The 19,904-nt window shown below is 39.6% G+C and overlaps 2 protein-coding genes across 2 annotated transcripts in view; both read left to right on the top strand.

The window, feature by feature from the left end:
- Positions 1 to 4,792, top strand: part of sdad1 (SDA1 domain containing 1) — a 13,550-nt gene extending 8,758 nt beyond the window's left edge. The window contains exons 15-22 of the mRNA XM_017492309.3: positions 80 to 177; positions 261 to 337; positions 878 to 1,010; positions 1,109 to 1,206; positions 1,331 to 1,518; positions 1,628 to 1,712; positions 3,905 to 4,066; positions 4,677 to 4,792. Coding sequence (XP_017347798.1) covers positions 80 to 177; positions 261 to 337; positions 878 to 1,010; positions 1,109 to 1,206; positions 1,331 to 1,518; positions 1,628 to 1,712; positions 3,905 to 4,066; positions 4,677 to 4,721 — 886 coding nt within the window. The 3' untranslated portion in view covers positions 4,722 to 4,792. The remainder of the gene's footprint in view (positions 1 to 79; positions 178 to 260; positions 338 to 877; positions 1,011 to 1,108; positions 1,207 to 1,330; positions 1,519 to 1,627; positions 1,713 to 3,904; positions 4,067 to 4,676) is intronic.
- A 1,344-nt stretch (positions 4,793 to 6,136) lies between these two features.
- Positions 6,137 to 19,772, top strand: LOC108278751 (sodium-dependent organic anion transporter). Its single transcript, XM_017492301.3, has 6 exons — positions 6,137 to 6,546; positions 9,391 to 9,509; positions 10,336 to 10,424; positions 11,688 to 11,863; positions 16,740 to 16,897; positions 17,020 to 19,772. Exons 1-6 carry the CDS (start codon positions 6,185 to 6,187, stop codon positions 17,151 to 17,153), a joined length of 1,038 nt encoding a protein of 345 aa, XP_017347790.1. The 5' UTR covers positions 6,137 to 6,184; the 3' UTR covers positions 17,154 to 19,772.
- Positions 19,773 to 19,904: the final 132 nt, after the last annotated feature.

Raw genomic sequence — 19,904 nt, 5'->3', positions numbered from 1 at the left:
TTACGTATTAAACAAACGTATTAAATTGCCATTATTTCTTCTTCCTAACAATGTTTTTAACTGTACATGTTTACATCAGTATTAACGCGATCAAGGAAATCGTAGCGCGCTGTCCGCTCTCCATGTCTGAAGACCTGCTCCAAGATCTCACCGAGTACAGATCTCACAAAGACAAGAGTACGGCCTTGCTGTATTAGTCATTTGGATTATTATCCAGAGAAAATATAGAATTACGTTCTATAAGTTTCTGCTTCTTGTAGATGTGGTGATGTCTGCCCGAGGGCTGATTCAGCTCTTCAGAGATCTCAATCCTCAGATGCTGCACAGGAAAGACCGGGTGAGGACAGGAAACCACATTCCGTGCAAGTAAAAATGTTAAGCATTTACTTAGTTACTGATTTAATTACTGGCTGGCTCACTCACTGACTGACTCAATTACTGACTGGTTGCCTTGTTGAATTACTGATTTAGTGACTCAGTGACTGACGGACTACCTACTTACTAAATTAATGAATTCTTGACTGCCTGACTCATGTACTATTTAATTACTCACATAAATACTGACTTACTCAGAGTTTGACTTAGGGACTTAATTACCGACTTACTTAATTACTTAGTAGGTTACTTGCTCGTTGGCTTACTTAATGACTCATTCACTGACTGACTGACTCCCTCCCCAAAGCATGTGAGGTCACATCCATTTAAAATCACTGGGTATCTGTAATATCCACCTAAATATTTTAGCATTGAATATCAGCCTGTGTTCTCCTTCAAAAAGTTCTCTCACACAGGGGATATGCAAATGATTTCTACCTCCTGTTTCGTACACATGTTCAGTCAGTACCTTGAGAAGTGCTGATTGTGATGATTTTTCCAGGGCAAGCCCACCGAGTCCTCGAGTGATGCCCGGATCCATGACTACGGTGAGCTGGAGGCTAAAGACTACATACCTGGCGCGGAAGTTCTGGACGTGGAGACAGAAGAGCCAAAAGGAGGGGACGGCGATAAAGGTAACAGATTCTGTATCCTTTTTATTTATTTATTGATTTTCCCCCCGCTTTAATTTGGTCACCATATTTACATTTTCTCCTTCTTTATTTTCTTCTAGATGGCTGGGAGAGTGCGAGCATGAGCGAGGAAGAGGATGATGATGATGGTGAATGGGTGAATGTGCACCATTCTTCTGATGAAGATCAGCAAGAAGTAGTAAGGCGCCCCAGTTTGTAATGTTTAGCACCCTCTGCTGTCTGTTAGGTGAATTGTACTAGAAGTGAAAATAATGCTCTTGTGCCAGTTTTTAAAGCTCTGCATCTGTGTGTGTGTGTGTCAGGCGGAGAAGCTCCAGAGTATTCCTGTAGAAGAGAGGAAGGCTAAAGCAGCAGCAGTGAGCACCAGCCGCCTCCTCACACAGGAAGACTTCAAAAAGATACGCCTCGCTCAGATGGCCAAGGACGTGAACTCAGCCCCCGGTAAAGGACAGAAGAGAAAGACCGCAGAGCGAGATGAGGAGACGGAAAGGTGCGATGCGTCTTTAGAACACGTTCGGTCTTTTTACAAAGTATAGATTCTGTTTATTTATCTGTTGTAGTGGATGATTAAATGAAACGCTTTGTGTGTCATGTTTCAGAGGTGAACTGCTCACACTGAGAGACATCGAGCGCTTACACAAGAAACCCAAATCTGACAAAGAGACCAGACTGGCCACAGCAATGGTGAGGAATAATCACACACACACACGTACTCAGTCAGTTGCCACGTCAGTCCGTCCGTAATAGTCAGGCTATTAGGAACTAGTTTTTTCTGCATCTTGTAGTGACGTTATATTTCTTAGCGATATTTCTGAGATGAAAAAGGCTATCCTATTAATATTACAGTGAGGGAAAAAAGTATTTGATCCCCTGGTGATTTTGTACATTTGCCCACTGACAAAGAAATGATCAGTCTATAATTTTAATGGTAGATTTATTTGAACAGTGAGAGACAGAATAACAACAAAAAAATCCAGAAAAACGCATGTCAAAAATGTTATAAATTGATTTGCATTTTAATGAGGGAAATAAGTATTTGACCCCCTCTGCAAAACATGACTTTGTATTTGGTGGCAAAACCCTTGTTGGCAATCACAGAGGTCAGACGTTTCTTGTAGTTGGCCACCAGGTTTGCACACATCTCAGGAGGGATTTTGTCCCACTCCTCTTTGCAGATCTTCTCCAAGTCATTAAGGTTTCGAGGCTGACGTTTGGCAACTCGAACCTTCAGCTCCCTCCACAGATTTTCTATGGGATTAAGGTCTGGAGACTGGCTAGGCCACTCCAGGACCTTAATGTGCTTCTTCTTGAGCCACTCCTTTGTTGCCTTGGCCGTGTGTTTTGGGTCATTGTCATGCTGGAATACCCATCCACGAGCCATTTTCAATGCCCTGGCTGAGGGAAGGAGGTTCTCACCCAAGATTTGACGGTACATGGTCCCATCCATCGTCCCTTTGATGCGGTGAAGTTGTCCTGTCCCCTTAGCAGAGAAACACCCCCAAAGCATAATGTTTCCACCTCCATGTTTGACGGTGGGGATGGTGTTCCAGGGGTCATAGGCAGCATTCCTCCTCCTCCAAACACGGCGAGTTGAGTTGATGCCAAAGAGCTCCATTTTGGTCTCATCTGACCACAACACTTTCACCCAGTTGTCCTCTGAATCATTCAGATGTTCATTGGCAAACTTCAGACGGGCATGTATATGTGCTTTCTTGAGCAGCGGACCTTGCGCGCGCTGCAGGATTTCAGTCCTTCATGGCGTAGTGTGTTTCCAATTGTTTTCTTGGTGACTATGGTCCCAGCTGCCTTGAGATCATTGACAAGATCCTCCCGTGTAGTTCTGGGCTGATTCCTCACTGTTCTCATGATCATTGCAACTCCACAAGGTGAGATCTTGCATGGAGCCCCAGGCCGAGGGAGATTGACAGTTCTTTTGTGTTTCTTCCATTTGCGAATAATCGCACCAACTGTTGTCACCTTCTCACCAAGCTGCTTGGCAATGGTCTTGTAGCCCATTCCAGACTTGTGTAGGTCTACAGTCTTGTCCCTGACATCCTTGGAGAGCTCTTTGGTCTTGGCCATGGTGGAGAGTTTGGAATCTGATTGATTGATTGCTTCTGTGTCTTTTATACAGGTAACAAGCTGATATTAGGAGCACTCCCTTTAACAGTGTGCTCCTAATCTCAGCTCGTCACCTGTATAAAAGACACCTGGGAGCCAGAAATCTTTCTGATTGAGAGGGGGTCAAATACTTATTTCCCTCATTAAAATGCAAATTAATTTATAACATTTTTGACGTGCGTTTTTCTGGATTTTTTGTTGTTATTCTGTCTCTCACTGTTCAAATAAATCTACCATTAAAATTTTAGACTGATCATTTCTTTGTCAGTGGGCAAATGTACAAAATCAGCAGGGGATCAAATACTTTTTTCCCTCACTGTATCTACATGAGCATCAAATGAAAGACTGGTGTCAATAATCACACTGAGGTCTTTTACTGCTGCACATGATGAAACGGAAAGGCCATGCAGAGTTACTACGTAATCAGAAAGTGTACTTCTAGCTGCATGTGGTCCTAGTACAGGTACTTCTGTCTTGTCAGAATCAAGTAAAAGGAAGTTAATAAACATCTAGTGTCCAGTATCCTTTACACATTCCTCAGCTTTATTAAGCTGGTATCTGTCATCTGGCTGTGCTGAAACATACAGCTGTGCATCATCAGCATAACAGTGGAAGCTACTAACATGTTTATGAATAATTTAACCCGGAGGTAGCATATGTTCACTTAAACATCTCCTGGAACATTCAAATGAGAGCATGTCGATCTCACGTCATGCTTCACACACTGTTCTTTGTTTTTTTTAAATCCGTCCCAGGCCGGCCGGACAGACAGAAAAGACTTTGTGAAGAAGAGGAACAAGCTGAACCCGTACGCTAGCACCAGCAACAAGGAGAAGAGGAAGAAGAAGAACTTCATGATGATGAAGCAGAGCCACAACGTCCGGACCAAAGGCAAACGCTCCTTTAGAGAGAAACAGGTATTACGTGCAGATTAAATGGTTACACTTTTCTAGACGTTTTTGTCTGTAAGTCAGGACAGATTAAGAAACACACTCTGATATGTAGTACTTTTTGTTTAACATACAAACATTATTATTATATTTGCTTATTACTTGTTTACCATGTAACATTGGATTGAAAGCATCCAAAAACGTCCAGGATACAATGCTAGAGGGCAAAGGATTATGCCGTTTTTACAAATCGATATCTTGGAATTATAAAGAAATAGCTGATGTAATTAATATTACAAATGTAGTGGTGGTGTTTTGGGTTTTTTTCCATGCCATTGAATGTACAGTATGTGAAAGGTTTTACACAAAAACATTGCATTAAAATTAATTATAATTTGTGACCTTATTTTGTAAGTAACATTTTAATATTTTTAAATGTTAAACATATTAGACCTGTCCAGAAAAAACTTTTTAACATTGTAGCGGGTAAAGACCAACTGGATAGATCCCTCCATATGCTAATCATTACTGGGTGTTTTTTTTTTTTTTTTTAAATTACTATTACTATAACTGTTTATAAAATAATAAATACTACAGGGTACAGTTTGAGTCACTTTTATTTGTGTATTTCCCACAGATTGCTCTCAGAGATGCACTTTTGAAGAAGAAGAAACACAAGTAGCATCTCGGGATCAGAACCCCTGTACAGATCATTGTCATACTTGACCTGTAATAAATCCCTTTTACATTAAACCTTTTCTCACATTGTGTTTCTTCGGATTGTTTTATTTTCTCTTTCAAGTGTAATAACCTCAATTTTTTTTACCCTTAATACACAAATACTTGGGTAATCATAGTTATTGCAAGCCAGTGCGGATGTTTAGAATTTTACGAAATAATACGATCACTCTGCGCTAGATATGATGAAAGTCTGAAATACAGAAATACAACCAGCTGCATTAGTCAGAGAATATCACAGGCAAGTGGGAGTAGATATAACTGCGAGTGTTAGTGAGTGTAATTAAACAAAATTCCTTCGGAAGCAGTCGGGAGGGAGAGATTTTATTTTATTTATTTTTGAAATATGCAGAAGATGCTGGAAAGGTAAGGAATGTGCAGGACCTGGAGGATTTTTCTGCAGAACAGTGGGCAGATTAAGTACTCAGGACAAACAAGGCACTCATGAACAACTATCACAAAACATAAACACGGTCGTTGATCATCCAGGTACAGTATTAACACAGTATTAGGAATCAAGTGTGTGTAAACCTTTGACCAATAAAGGGGGGGGGGGGGGGGGGGGGGTCATTTATTCTGATGATAAAGCTTTATGCACTCGTGCACACGTTTGAGAGAAAACAAAGACGTTTTTGTTTACGTGCATGACGTGTCGTTCTTACTGCTGATACTGAGGTAGAAAAAGTGAGGTGAGAAATGCTGTGTTTTGCATTTAATTTGTGTTGGATAAAAAGTACAGAGAAATTAGAAGGAAATTATTGAGGCAGATTTTTACAACGATAAAGAGATTTAAAATTCGTGTATTCCTCGAAAGGCGTATTTTAAATTGCTTTAAGAATCCTTTAAGCAAATTGTCAACAAGCCATGTAATGGATATTTAAAACACACACACACACGTCATTCTTTTATTAATAAGAAATTGTAATCCTGGGCAAATTGCTGTAATGTAGGAAGAACAAAACACATCAGATTGTGCTGATAATAATAATAATCAACTTTGTGACATCACCTTGTTGTGGATTATTTTCCTGTAACAGCACACCACCACGTGTTTAATTCCTGTTCCTGTTTCTACAGATTATATTCTAATACGTAAATTTGTCCTTGCCTTCATGAAGTCTCTGGTTCTTTCTCTACGTTTAGGACAAAACTGTTTACTAGATCGCTTTACTAGGTGTGTTATGTTGTTACTATTCTTTGTTTGGAATTTGGAGCTTATTTCTGAAAGTCCAGCAAAGAATGTGGATATGATCTTTGTCTTTAACAAAAAAAACATTGAGTTAATCAGTTTACAGATTGAATTCCTCTGACCACTCCCCGTTCCTCGACCACTACCTCACACTTTTGCTCTCTCTCTCTCTCTCTTACACACACACACACACAGACAGAGAGACAATCTTTCATCTTATGTTGCATCTCAGCATGTGGAATAACAGCTCTGAAAGTAATGCCACCTCCATGGCTGGGAGCACAGGGGTCATCGAGCAGGCGCTGGGGCTGACTTTAGCTGTCATGTTAGGGCTGGTGATTTTCTCCCTGGGTTGCTCGGTGGAGGTGAGTAAGATCTGGTTCAACCTGAAGCGCCCGTGGGGTATCTTGGTCGGGCTGGTGTGCCAGGTCGTGGTGATGCCCCTCACCTCGTACCTGCTGGCTCTGGCATTCTCCGTGTCACCAGTGCAGGCCGTCGCCATCATCGTCATTGGATCCTGTCCTGGAGGAACCATCTCGAACATCATCACATACTGGCTGGACGGCGACATGGACCTTAGGTACGGTACGTCAAATACTTATTACCGAAGAACTACTGCTGTAATCATGAAGACTGTCCTGTACTCATCCCAGAGCTCAATACTTAGTACTGTTTGGAAAAATATTCCTCAACAACATTACAAAACTAACTTCGAATGGGTCCTCTCAAAGTTCCTTCCTTATCTCATCTCAGGGATTCTTTCCTCGTATTTCACTTCTGGCTTTTTCAAAATCCAGTTTTCTGTAAAAAAAAAAATTCAAATAATAATAATAAAAAAAAACTCATTGGATGAACAGAATTTAATTGAAGGCAGGATTTCCATCCAATAAATATATATGTATAGCCCCAACTCCTAAAAAAAAAAACTGATTCATGCAATGAGATGTAATTGAGTTGGTCCAACTTAATTTGATCAAATAGAGTTTAAATGAAATGGATACATTTATAAAGTTAATTTTTTACCTCAAACTATAACATTTAATTGGAAAATAAATTATTAGGTAGAAATCCTTCTAATTGAATTCCCCCTATATAGACACAAGAGAGACAGAATTGGTTCAGATGTTTTTATTTAAAACACATAAAAACAAGTATAAAACAGGTGTGCAAATGCAAAGACAAAATAAACTTGACCATCACGAATAAAAATAACAAATACAGTGGTGCTTGAAAGTTTGAACCCTTTAGAATTTTCTATATTTCTGCATAAATACGACCTAAAACATCATCAGATTTTCACACAAGTCCTAAAAGTAGACAAAGGGAACCCGATTCAGCAAATAAGACCAAAAATATTATACTCGTCATTTATTTATTGAGGACAATGATCCAATATTACATATTTGTGTGTGGCAAAAAGTATGTGAACGTCTAGGCAGTTAATTTGAAGGTGAAATTAGGATAGTGTGATTTAAATCAATGCGATGACAATAGGGTGAGTGAGTGCTCTGATTTATTTAAAGAACAGGGATCTATCAAAGTCTGATACAGTATCTCACAAAAGTGAGTACACCCCTCACATTTGTGTAAATATTTGATGATATTTTTTCATGTGACAACACTGAAGAAATGACACTTTGCTACAATGTAAAGTAGTGAGTGTACAGCTTGTGTAACAGTGTAAATTTGCTGTTCCCTCAAAATAACTCAACACACAGCCATTAATGTCTAAACCCCTGGCAACAAAAGTGAGTACACCCCTAAGTGAAAATGTCCAAATTGGGCCCAAAGTGTCAATATTTTGTGTGCCACCATTATTTTCCAGCACTGCCTTAACCCTCTTGGGCATGGCGTTCACCAGAGCTTCACAGGTTGCCATTGGAGTCCTCTTCCACTCCTCCATGACGACATCACGGAGCTGGTGGAGGTTAGAGGCCTTGTAACAAAGTGTCATTTCTTCAGGGTTGTCACATGAAAAGATATGATAAAAAATTTACAAAAATGTGAGGGGTGTGCTCACTTGTGAGATACTGTAGATAGTTCATGAGTCCAGAATCAGGAGAACATTGAACAATGATGGTGTACATGGCAGGGTTGCAAGGAGAAAATCACTGCCCTTGTGCAGTTTGCTAAAGATTACATGGACGAGCCAGAAGGGTACTATACAAATGTTTTCTGGACAGATGAGACCAAAGTACAATTTTTATTTAAATGAGAAGCGTTATGTTTGGAGAAAGGAAAATACTGCGTTCCAGCATAAGAACCTTATCCCATCTGTGAAACATGGTGCTGGTAGTATCATGATTTGGACCTGTTTTGCTGCATCTAGACCAGGAAGACTCGCCATCATTGATGGAACAATGAATTCTGAATTATACCAGTGATTTCTAAAGTAAAATGTCAGGACATCTGTCCGTGAACTGAATCTGAAGAGAAAGTGGGTCAAGCAGCAAGACAACGAACCTAAGCACACAAGTTGTTCAATCAAATAATGATTAAAGAAGAATGAAGTTAATGTTTTGGAATGGCCAAGTCAAAGTCCTGACCTTAATCTAATAAAAATGTTGTGGAAGGACCTGAAGCAAGCAGTTCATGTCAGAAAACCCACCAACATCCCAGAGTTGAAGCTGTTCTGTACTGAGGAACGGGCTAAAATTCCTCCAAGCCCATGTGCAGGATTGATCAACAGTTATTTCTGCACAAGCAGGTCACACCAGATACTGAAAGCAAAGGTTCACATACTTTTTCCACTCACAGATATTTCATATTGGATCATTTTCCTCAATAAATAAATGACCAAGTGTCATATTTTTGTCTCAATTGTTTAATTGTGTTCTCTGTATCCACTTTTAGGACTTTAGGGACTCACATTAATGCAGAAATCTAGAAAATTCTACAGGGTTCACAAACTTTCAAGCGCAACATACAGCAATAATACATATTATATACAATCCCCATAATACATATAGAAAATAAATGGAAAAAATGAATCACACAAAATTTCACAGAAGACACAAATCAATCATTTTAATAAGTAACGTGTTAAATCGTAATGTGGCTAAGCTAAAGTGTGCCGCGCTGAGGTTGAGGAGCCAAGCGGCTGTCTAGCTAGCTAGTTTTGGAAAAGTTGGAGAAAAAAAATGTGCTGGGACGAAATACGAGGCGTACTTTAGACTCGGACATCTTGCTAGCCAGAAATCAATCTGTAGTGCTAACATTTGTTCCCTAGGCTACCAAACTTTAGAAGTTGAACTGAGTACTCACTGACGATGCTAATCTGCACATCGTGTGAGTCTGAATTTAAGCCAACAGACACTTGGAACAATTCACCTCGCTTATTTATTTCAACGATTCCAATTCTGTGAGTACATTAACCATGTGACTCATGTTTGCCTGCTGGTCCGTCTCTCTTCTCGTCTCTCAGCATAACCATGACGAGCGTGTCCACTCTGCTGGGACTGGGCACCATGCCTCTGAGTCTGTATCTCTACTCCCACACATGGGTGGAGGCAGGGAGGATTGACATCCCTTATCTGAATATAGGTAAACGCACTCCGAGCTCTCCATTGTAAGGTACCTTTCTAAGCCAGGAGCATTACTAAGTACCAAATAAAGTGTCTACAATTTGCCAAATGTTTGTCATGATGTTACGTTTTATAGCTTTGTAAAATCTGAGAGCACATATCAGTCTCCTAATAGTTGATAATAGAATAATACAAATGGGCATTTGTTATTGGAATGGAAATGATATGAAAATGACAAGCCACAAACTTTGAAAAGTAAAAACTTTTCTTTAAACAATTTTTCTCTTGATTTTAAGGATACACGTGCATTTTTACAATTTTAGCTGTACATACGTTTTCATTTGAATTTTTTAAAATCTAGAAACCATTTTGCTGGATGCAAACTTTTGCACTCTATATACATTATACTAATAAATACCTCACCGTTCAGTCCGTACAGGGTTTTGCAGATTTTTTGTCGAAATCGCAACCTTTCGCAGCGATGTTTGTCGGTAAACGAGAGCTTTTAGTTGTACTAGTGTTTGACGCACGTGAATCGAAGAGATCTTTGGCTGAACGCATGTCGTGATAACGTCACGTGACACGTCTCAGTCCGAATCTGCGGAAAATCTGCGGTAATTTAGAAACGTTGCAAGTTCCTCCGAATGTAGCGGAGTTTGCTTGGTTTGCTTTGCGTTCATTTCTGCGATCGCGAAATCAAATCACGAAATCCTTGAGGGACTGACTATTCGCATTAGTAATTAAACCATAAATGAATAAATACTTTCTTGTTTCTAGAAGTACTTAAGTATGTACATAAATATGTCTGTTGTGTGATTAATAATAATAATAATTTATCTTTACAGGTCTTGCGTGTATCTGCCTGATTGTCCCTGCGACCTGCGGCGTGCTGGTCAATTACAAGTGGCCAAAAGTGGCACGAATTCTTTTGAAGGTAATTATTTTGTTTGTTTTTTAAATGCAGTAAGACTCTCTTTTAACAAAACATCAGCTTTGATTGTAGGATTTGATCAGTAGAGTGGACATGGAGATGGATTAGAGATATCGTGATGACACCAGGGATTATCGCTTGTCTTATTACAGCCAACATCAACAAACTGTAAACTCTTAAAACTTTGTTGAAAATCAATTCCTGACAGTCTATAGATAAATTCTCCATTCTGATTGGTCAGAAGGTGTTGAATAATTTTATAAACAATGTTTCTATAGTATAATGTAATTTCTATTGCAATATTCTGTTTTATTGGCAGTGGTGGCTTGGTGGTTAAGGCTCTGGGTTACTGATCGGAAGGTCGGGGGTTCAAGCCCCAGAACTGCCAAGCTGCCACTGTTGGGCCCTTGAGCAAGGCCCTTAACTCTCTCTGCTCCAGGGGCGCTGCATCATGTCTGACCCTGCACTCTGACCCCAACTTCCTGACAGGCTAGGATATGCAAAGAAAACAATTTCACTGTGCTCTACTGTATATGTGACCAATAAAGACTCATTATCATTATTAAAAAGAGAAAGAAAGAGAGGCTTTCGAGGGAACGAACGTTTATAGCTGCTATAACATAAGCGCTAATGGGGACTAACTTGTTTTGTGGACGTTTCACAATGTTAAACGTAACTATAAACGGACAAAAAAGTACGATGTGTCATTGGTTAAGAAATAAATTGTAATCTCTGTGGTATAAGATGAATAAAAAGTAAAAAAAAAGGAAAAACAATAGGAAAACAATCAACTTCAACCAAGTGTTGCAACAGTACCTCTGCTTTATCACATCACTCCGTTGTTGATTATTTTCCTAGAGTAGCACGTCTTGAAGTGTGTAATTCCTCTTATACCACAGCAATCATTTACCAATGATTACAGTTGTTATCAATTTTTTAAAAAGACACCGCACTTTTTTTAAATATCCATTCATCGTTTTTTTTTGTTTGTTTTTTTATCAGTGGACTGAAATGACAAAGACATGACCAAAGAAGAACCAAGGGAACTGCTGTACTGTGGAACTTTTACTGAAATACAAAAAGACAATCTAGTTTTTATCCTCGCAAGTGATAGGGGTAAAGATATGATTAACCAAGGAGAGACTTCTGAACTAAAGTGAGCCAATAGATATTACAGTGAGTTTGTAAAAAGAGCGTATATAGTGAACGATCCAAAACCAGTGCGCATATTAAACATTCTCTGACTCTGTTTCTCTTATCCTCTAGGTGGGGTCGATAGTAGGAGGCTTGGTGGCATTAGGTATTGGTATCGCTAGTATTTTATTCTACAACGGCCTGTGGAACACTGACACCCCCATCCTGGTCATCGGTAGTGTGTTTCCTGTGATCGGTTACTTCATAGGGTTTGTCATCGCCGTTATAGTACGCCAGCCCTGGAACCGGTGAGTGAAAACTGCCTGTCTGCTGTCTTCTTATCATTTACTAGGGAAAGTTCACTTTCTATACAGGCGTAAATCAGTAATTTCTCACAAATGATGATGCAAAATCTGATCCATGTGTAGAGCTGAGTATTTAGGTCCAACAGCACCACCATTGCCCCGATTAAATGAGATTAAAGTTCAACCAGATTAACGTCAAGTCACAGGAAAAAAAGGGCTCTTTTGTTTTCTTCAGATTTCTCTCTAGTGGTGTTCACGTGTGCACATTGCCAGGAAAAAAAAAATCCTTATTCACCTTCATACTACTGAGTAAGTCAGTGCCATTTAGTATTCTGAAAATATCACTGATTCACATGAACTATACATGAACTGAACATTATATGTACTGTAATCTTACATCGCATTATTGTAAAGCATTTGTGTATTATTCGAAAAAAAACAACTTTTTTTATTATTATTAATTTATTAATATTATTAATTTTTTAATTATTATTCGTTTCACAACTCCAGGGTTGGGGGTTCGATTCCCGCCACTGCAAGGGAACTTGCCACTCTGGGTTCTCCGGTTTCCTCCCCCAGTCCAAAGTCATATATGGTAGGCTGATTGGCATGTCCAAAGTGTCCGTAGTGTATGAATGAGTGTGTGAGTGTGTATGTGATTGTGCCCTGCGATGGACTGGCAACCTGTCCAGGGTATACTCCGCCTTATGCCCGCTGCTCCCTGGGATAGGCTCCAGGTTCCCCGTGACCCTGTAGGATAAGCGGTATAGAAAATGGATGGATGGATGTTGTAGCGTGCACATCATTGCCTCTTAAACTCACTTGTAGACCCTGCCCACTAGTTATTAATATTCATCAAGCTGAGCTCCTAGTAGGGAATTTTCAGCACGCCCTGTGAAACACGCTTCGCGACAGGTCTTAAACCCTGAGACGCCGTGAGAATCGATGAACCTGCAGGTAATATTTAACCACAGTGTGAACCGAAGGCCAGGTCACAAGGAAAAGTGAAAGATTTACTCATAAATTTAGTAGTATCTTGTTGAATCACAGTTGTGCTGTCGTACTGTTACCACCCCAGTATGGTTGTCCTATCACAGCACATCCCGAAGTGTTTATATTCCTCTTATATGACAGCAGTTTGCCAACAATTACCATTTTTTTTATTAATTAAAGAATGACACATCTGTATTTAAGTCACAGTTAATGTCGTTGAAATCATCTGTTGTTCCCTCGCTCTCTCCTGGAGTTGTCGGAAAAGTTACTGTGACACTGGAGACTCCTTCCATAAATGTTAAGCGTCACCATATCAATGATTATATATATGCTTTTTTAATCCATTTATTATTACTCATTTTATGCAGAGCATCCACTGTATTAATATATTGATCTAGATAAATGTATCTAATATTCCTTAATACGAGGTTATTACTAAAAATAGTATTATTTTAAAACCGATTTCTAGACAATTTCACTAATTGTCTTGTTCTACAGGTATTTATTTATTGAAATGTGTAAAATAATCTGGAGTATTATGTTTAGAAAAATATCAAAGGTTAATAAACGGTTCTGAGCATCCTAAAAGAGTTCTAGCTCGGATACCCTTCTATTGTAGGTTGTACATAGAACTTTTATAAGGGTTCTTCTAGACGGATGCTCAAAGAACCCTAAACGGAGGGCGTGTTATCTTTAAAGGTGAACACAAATGAACCAAAATTTGGGAATTTTATTCATTCTAAACTCAAAATGCAAAAAATGTATACATTTTTTATTAAATAAATAAGAATTGTAAATAAATAAATAAGATAAATAAATAAGAATTGCACAATAACAGCAACAGCGAAAACAGGTCTAAAAAATGAACACAAACAATTCCATGATGTTGGAAAGCTCAGTTTATTGTGAAATGTCAAATAAATTCCTGAATACTTTGGATTATAATAAGTATAATATATAAGACAAGAACCTTATATATGGCAGAACGTCAACATTTAAGCACGGGATGTACATTATAATGGAAGCGGTGGTTGGACAAACAAAAGCTGGGTGATGATTTCTACATCTTTACAGAAATAATCACAATTTCATATTTGAAAAACTTGTGATTCCTTCAGCATGTTATTCCTTCGAGTCACACATGTGAACACAAGACATCATGTGAACAATATGCCTTAAATGACACCATATGTCCTTCATGTGAATAGTTAATGCTAATTATTAATGTGAAAATGAATGAATCATCTGAAGAATCATGTGAAAATGAATGAATCACATGTGAAAACGCATGAATCGTGTGAAGAATCACAATCTGAAAATAAATTAATCATCTGAAGAATCACATGTGCAGATGAATGAATCAGCTTAAGAATTGCGTGTGAAAATAAATTAATCGTGTGAAGAATCACATGAAAATGAACGAATCGTGTGAGGAATCACGTGAAAATAAATTCATCGTGAAGAATAAGATAAGATAAGATAAGATATAACTTTATTAATCCCCCGCAGGGGAAATTTAGGTCAACATAGCAGCACGTAGGAATATAAAAGAACAGAACAGAGGCCGTATTTTAGAAGTATTCACACACTGTTTACACTGTTTATACAAACAATAATAATTATTTACAACCAGATAATGTCTCAGATATCATCAGGCTTAAATCTGTCAGTTTGGTGCTGTGGTGTTGTGGAGCCTGATGGCTGATGGCACAAATGAGCCTCCAAAGCGATTTGAGGCTCGGGGCTGGATGAGTTTGTGGCTGAAGGAGCTCCTCAGCTGTCTCAGCTCAGCATAGAGAGGATGAGAGGGGTTGTCCATGATGGTTTTCAGCTTCCTTCTCATCCTCCTCTCAGTCACCACGTCCACACCGTCCAGTTCCATGCCCACCACCAAGCTGGCCTTCTTCACCAGCTTGCCGAGTTTGTTGGCGCTACAAGTCCCAATGCCACCTCCCCAGCACACCCCAGCAAAGAAGATGACACTGGCCACCAGAGACTGGTAGAACATCCATAGCAGCCTGGTGCACACATTGAAGGACCTGAGCCTCCTCAGGAAGAACAGCCTGCTCTGTCCTTTCCTGTAGAAGGCCTCTGTGTTGTCTGACCAGTCCAGTTTATTGTTGAGGTGCACCCCCAGGTACTTATAGGTGTCCACCATCTCTACCCCTTCACCCCTTATTACAACAGGGGTGTGGGGCCTCTTGCTGCGTCTGAAGTCTACCACCAGCTCCTTGGTTTTTCCTGTGTTGAGCTGGAGGTGGTTGCTGTCACACCATCCGATGAAGCTCTCAATCAAGTCTCTGTACTCTTCCTCTCTGTCGTCTGTGATACAGCCGAGAATGGCGGAGTCGTCTGAGAACTTCTGGAGGTGGCTCATTCCAGAGTCGAAGCAAAAGTCAGAAGTGTAGAGTGTAAAGAGAAATGGTGACAGTACAGTTCCCTGGGGTGTGCCAGTGTTGCTCACCACGACTTCTGACTGGCAGCCATGTAACCTGACATACTGAGGCCTGTCAGTGACGTAGTCAGTGATCCAGGCCACCAAGTCCTGGTCCACCTGCATCACAGAGAGCTTCTCAGCCAGCCTGAGAGGCTGAACGGTGTCAAAAGCACTAGAGAAATTGAAGAACATGATCCTCACAATGCTGTGTGGCTTCTCCAGGTGGGTGTAGGCTCTGTGAAGCAGGTAGATGATGGCGTCATCCATGCTGATGTCAGCCTGGTACGCAAACTGCAGAGGGTCCAGGCAGTCGCATACCAGGGGCCTAAGGTGCTGCAGAACCAGTCTCTCGAAAGACTTCTTTACATGAGACGTTAGTGCCACAGGTCTGACGTTGGAGAGGTCACTGGAACGTCCCTTTTTGGGGACAGGGACAATGCAGGAAGTCTTCCAGATCTTCGGCACCTTCTTCAACCTCAGCGAGAGGTCAAAAAGATGCCGGAACACTCCTGCCAGCTGCTCTGCACACACCTTGAGGACCCTCGGGTGGATGTCGTCGGGTCCTCTGGCCTTGTTGACCTGGGTTTTGGTGAGCTGCCGTCTCACCCAGCTGGTTTTGAAGACCGGGTGGAGATTAGGGAGGAGTGGAGTGGCAAGGGAATGGAGAGTGGAGTGGAGGGGAGGGGGGATTGGAGGGGCAGTGGAATAGAGGGGAGAGAAGGGAGGGGTGTCTAATCACGTTCAAACAAATGAATCATCTGAAGAATCACACATGGAAATAAATGAATCATCTGAAGAATCACATGTGAATATAAATGAATCATCTAAAGAATCGCATGTGAAAATCAACGAATCATATGAACATTAATGGGAAATATGTTAATCATGTGATTCGAGAATCACGTGAAAAAAATTAACTGTGAAGAATTACATGTGAAAGTAAAGGAATCATGTGAAGACTTACATAACAATAAATGAATCATGAAAAATCACATGAAAATGAATCAGTTGTGAAAATAAATGGATCAATAAATGGAAATGAAATTAAATATGAAAATAAAACAATCATGGAGGGAAAAAAATCATGTAATGCATAAATTGCACTTGACGTTTCACGTGTAAAGGTTGCGTGACTCATTCCATCCATCCATCCATGCATCCATCCATCTTCTACCGCTTACTCCTTTTCAGGGCGTGACTTATTCCTTTATAATGAAATACATAAAGACTTTATTGATGAGGATGGACTAACAGACAGATATTACAGTGTTGAACTGAGGTAACATTAACAGGACAATAAATACAAGGCAGCACAAACATGTTCAAAAACTGTGACTTAGTTCTTAATTTCAGAAAATATAGTGCTTGTATTTAAATTAGTACAAATGATTAACGTTTAAATATAATTATAAACTGTCATTATAACAGCATGTGAAATTGTGGTTCCAGATGCAGGACCATCGCGATGGAGACGGGAGCTCAGAACATGCAGATCTGTGGTACAGTCCTGCAGCTTTTCTTCCCTCCACACCAGCTGTCGCAGGTCATCACACTTCCTATTATGTACAGCTGTTTCCAGCTGCTGACGGGCCTACTGTTGATCATAGGTGAGGGTGAAAATACATTTGTATTGTTATTAAATCTAAATGGATTTTAGTTTTGGAATTGAGGATGTTTTGACACTGATTGTAATAGTAAGCTTTCTCTGTTTTTTCATTTTCATTTACAGCTTATCAAATTTATAAGAGGATGGCGTATCAGAATAATTTTATGACCTCAGAGGAAAACGGCCAGCCCATAGAAAATGGTCCTAATGGGGAAATCAACGCCACCTACACTACCTACATGAGTGACTTCATGTAAAGCTGACAGGAACACCGAGCGACCTCGAGTATCAGTCACGAACGATTAAAAATATCTCCCTGGTGGAGTGCTACGATTCAGTGTAACTCTCTGAATTTGTACATGCGCTGTATGTAAACAATTTGTTTTTGTTTTGTTCAACTCTAACACTTGATAAGCACTGTGAAACTAGGCTAGTTAAGCTCGGAGAAGCTAGCACTCAAGATTATCTACCAGAAAAAAAAAAGATTTCAAAACAATAGAACCCCTCACAGAATTTGTAATCGTTTTAATGGTTATAATGGGAATTGCATTGGTTTTAATGGTCCCTGCGGGTCTCTACCGTGAAGGACCTGCTGTATAATGGTAAAGATTTTAATAGTTTATAGTTGATAGTATTTGTAATGGTATTTGTAGTGGAAACCATTAGAATTTCCGTGATGGTTTCTATTGTTTCTATTGTTGCTAGTTTCGTATGATGTAGAATCGACACGTACGGCCGTCCATTTGTTTCTTACAATTCAGCGATTTATACACACCACTGTTTGTTCAAACTGTACAGCATTAAACGTAACTATAAACGGATGAAATCGAAGTGTTGTTCATCGATACATTAAAAATTGTAGTCAAGACCGCCGTTTTCCCAGTCCAACACCAGGACTAGCCGAGTTCGAGTCGAGGTCGAGGCAAGATGGAGTCCGAACGAATCATGATGGAGGCATCGAATCCTTTTCGAGTCAGCTTCGTTTGTGCGATGCGCCGGAGATGACGCTGTTTTTCTCCAAGAAAAAAAAGACATTGTGTTCACAATGACTCGGACCAGAACTAGACCGTGTGTAACGAGACCAACGTCCAAGACCAAATGGCTCTGAATCCGAGACAAATCCAAGACAATACAGAAAGTCCTATAGCCTTAGGTATAAAAAAAAAAAAAGAAGAAGAACAATAAAACAATTCAGGACATCCTGTTATAGAAAAACCAGAACATCACGACACTGAGTGTTTTATTTCCTCTACAGAGTGTAATGTTTTTTTCCAGGGCTCTATATTATGCGTAGCTTATTTTATTTTCTTTTTACTGTTCTGTTTTATTACGTGTTTATTTTTCCCAATGTTTTTAGGATTGTAACTGGGTTTTTATGATGTTATTGTGTTATGCAGTACAGAGTTAGAGGTGCTACTGCACTTTAAACACTGAAACATACACAGGGGTGGGCACAGGGTGTCTGAGGGGCAGGGGCACCCTAAGGGGTACTTCATCATATTTTCTCAAAGGTATCCGCACCCTAGAGGGCACTTCGTCATGTTTTCTCACACATATCAGCTCCCTAGAAAGCAATTCATCGTGGTTTTTATTTTATTTTATTTTTTTTTACATGTACGGCACCCTAGAAGGCATGACATTATCATGTTTTATAAAACATGTCAGTAACTTAGAAGACACTTCATCATACTTTCTCACAAGTAATGGCACCCTAGAGGGCACTTCATCGCATTTTATCATACGTATCAGCACCCTAGAAGGCACTTCATCATATTTTCTCACATGTAATGGCACCCCTAGAGGGCACTTCGTCATATTTTATCACACATCAGCACCTGAGGAGGCACTTTGTGATATTTTCTTACACGTAATGGCACCCTTGAGGGCACTTCATCATATTTTCTAACATGTAATGGCACCCTAGAGTGCACGTCATCATATTTTCTCATATGTAGCAGCCCGCTAGATGGCAATTCATCATGTTTTCTGACATGTATCAGAACCCTAGGGGGCTCTTCATTATATTGTCTTGCATGAATCGGCACCCCAGAGGTCACTTTGTCATGCTTTCAGCACCCTAGGAGGCACTGCATCTCATTTTCTTGCCTGTATCGGATAATGCACTACATCACATATTCTTCACTGGAAAGGCACCCTAAATGGCACTTCATCACATTTTCTCGATTGTATTGGCACCCTCAAGGCATTTCAGCATGCTTTTTTTGCATGCTACACCCTAGGGGGTTTTTTTCTTCATGCGAAGGGCAGACATTAGGGCACTTTCTCACATTTTCTCCATTGCAAGGGAAATCAAAATGAAGTCGAGAGGCTATCACATTTGACTTATGCTATAGGCAACTAGCTAGAGTAACCTTAATTTTTTTTTTGAGTAACATCGTACTCTAGTCTGTGCTAGAAAGAAATTAGCCCCAACTTCACAGCCATCTACTTCATACCATTTTGTGTATTTCTTACTTATGACTGTTGGTGGTGCTGTAGTTCCTGGTTCAACAAAAATAGTCCACTTTAATTAATTCATTAACAGCAAATAATCTGATATGGCTGGTAGAAAATTCAAAAGTTTGCCACTGTAACGAGATAATCAATGTTATTCACTTCACTTGTTATTGGGTTTAATGTTATGGCTGATCGGTGTATATGATATTTGGACCCGAACTATTCATAATTCAGAGAAGTTTTCTTAGAAGCAATCATGTGTGAAAATTAATGTGAAAATAAACGAATCGTGTGGAAAACCAAATGTAAAAAATTTATTAATCATGTGTAAAGATCACGATGAGTTGTGCATAAAAATCAAACGTGGACATTAGTGAATAAAAAAAAAACACGTGAAAATTAATCACGTAAAAATGAATCATTTGATGGGAAAACATGAAAATAAATGAATAAATGAATTTGAGTTCAGTTCTAATGTAAAAATAAACAAATGGTGTGTAAACATTACGTGAAAATAAATTCATCATGTGTAAAAATCACATCAAAAAGCA

Source organism: Ictalurus punctatus, chromosome 18 (genome assembly GCF_001660625.3).
Source record: "Ictalurus punctatus breed USDA103 chromosome 18, Coco_2.0, whole genome shotgun sequence".
Lineage (NCBI taxonomy): Eukaryota > Metazoa > Chordata > Actinopteri > Siluriformes > Ictaluridae > Ictalurus > Ictalurus punctatus.
Note: the sequence above shows the minus strand (reverse complement) of the source record. Positions and strands in the feature narration are given on the sequence as shown.

Bases quoted from the DNA above. Each gene is read 5' to 3' on its own strand.
- LOC108278751 (XM_017492301.3), top strand. From the start codon at position 6,185: ATGTTGCATCTCAGCATGTGGAATAACAGCTCTGAAAGTAATGCCACC. The intron at 10,425-11,687 runs GTAATTATTTTG...CTTATCCTCTAG, and splicing joins TGGCACGAATTCTTTTGAAG to GTGGGGTCGATAGTAGGAGG. The intron at 11,864-16,739 runs GTGAGTGAAAAC...TTGTGGTTCCAG, and splicing joins GTACGCCAGCCCTGGAACCG to ATGCAGGACCATCGCGATGG.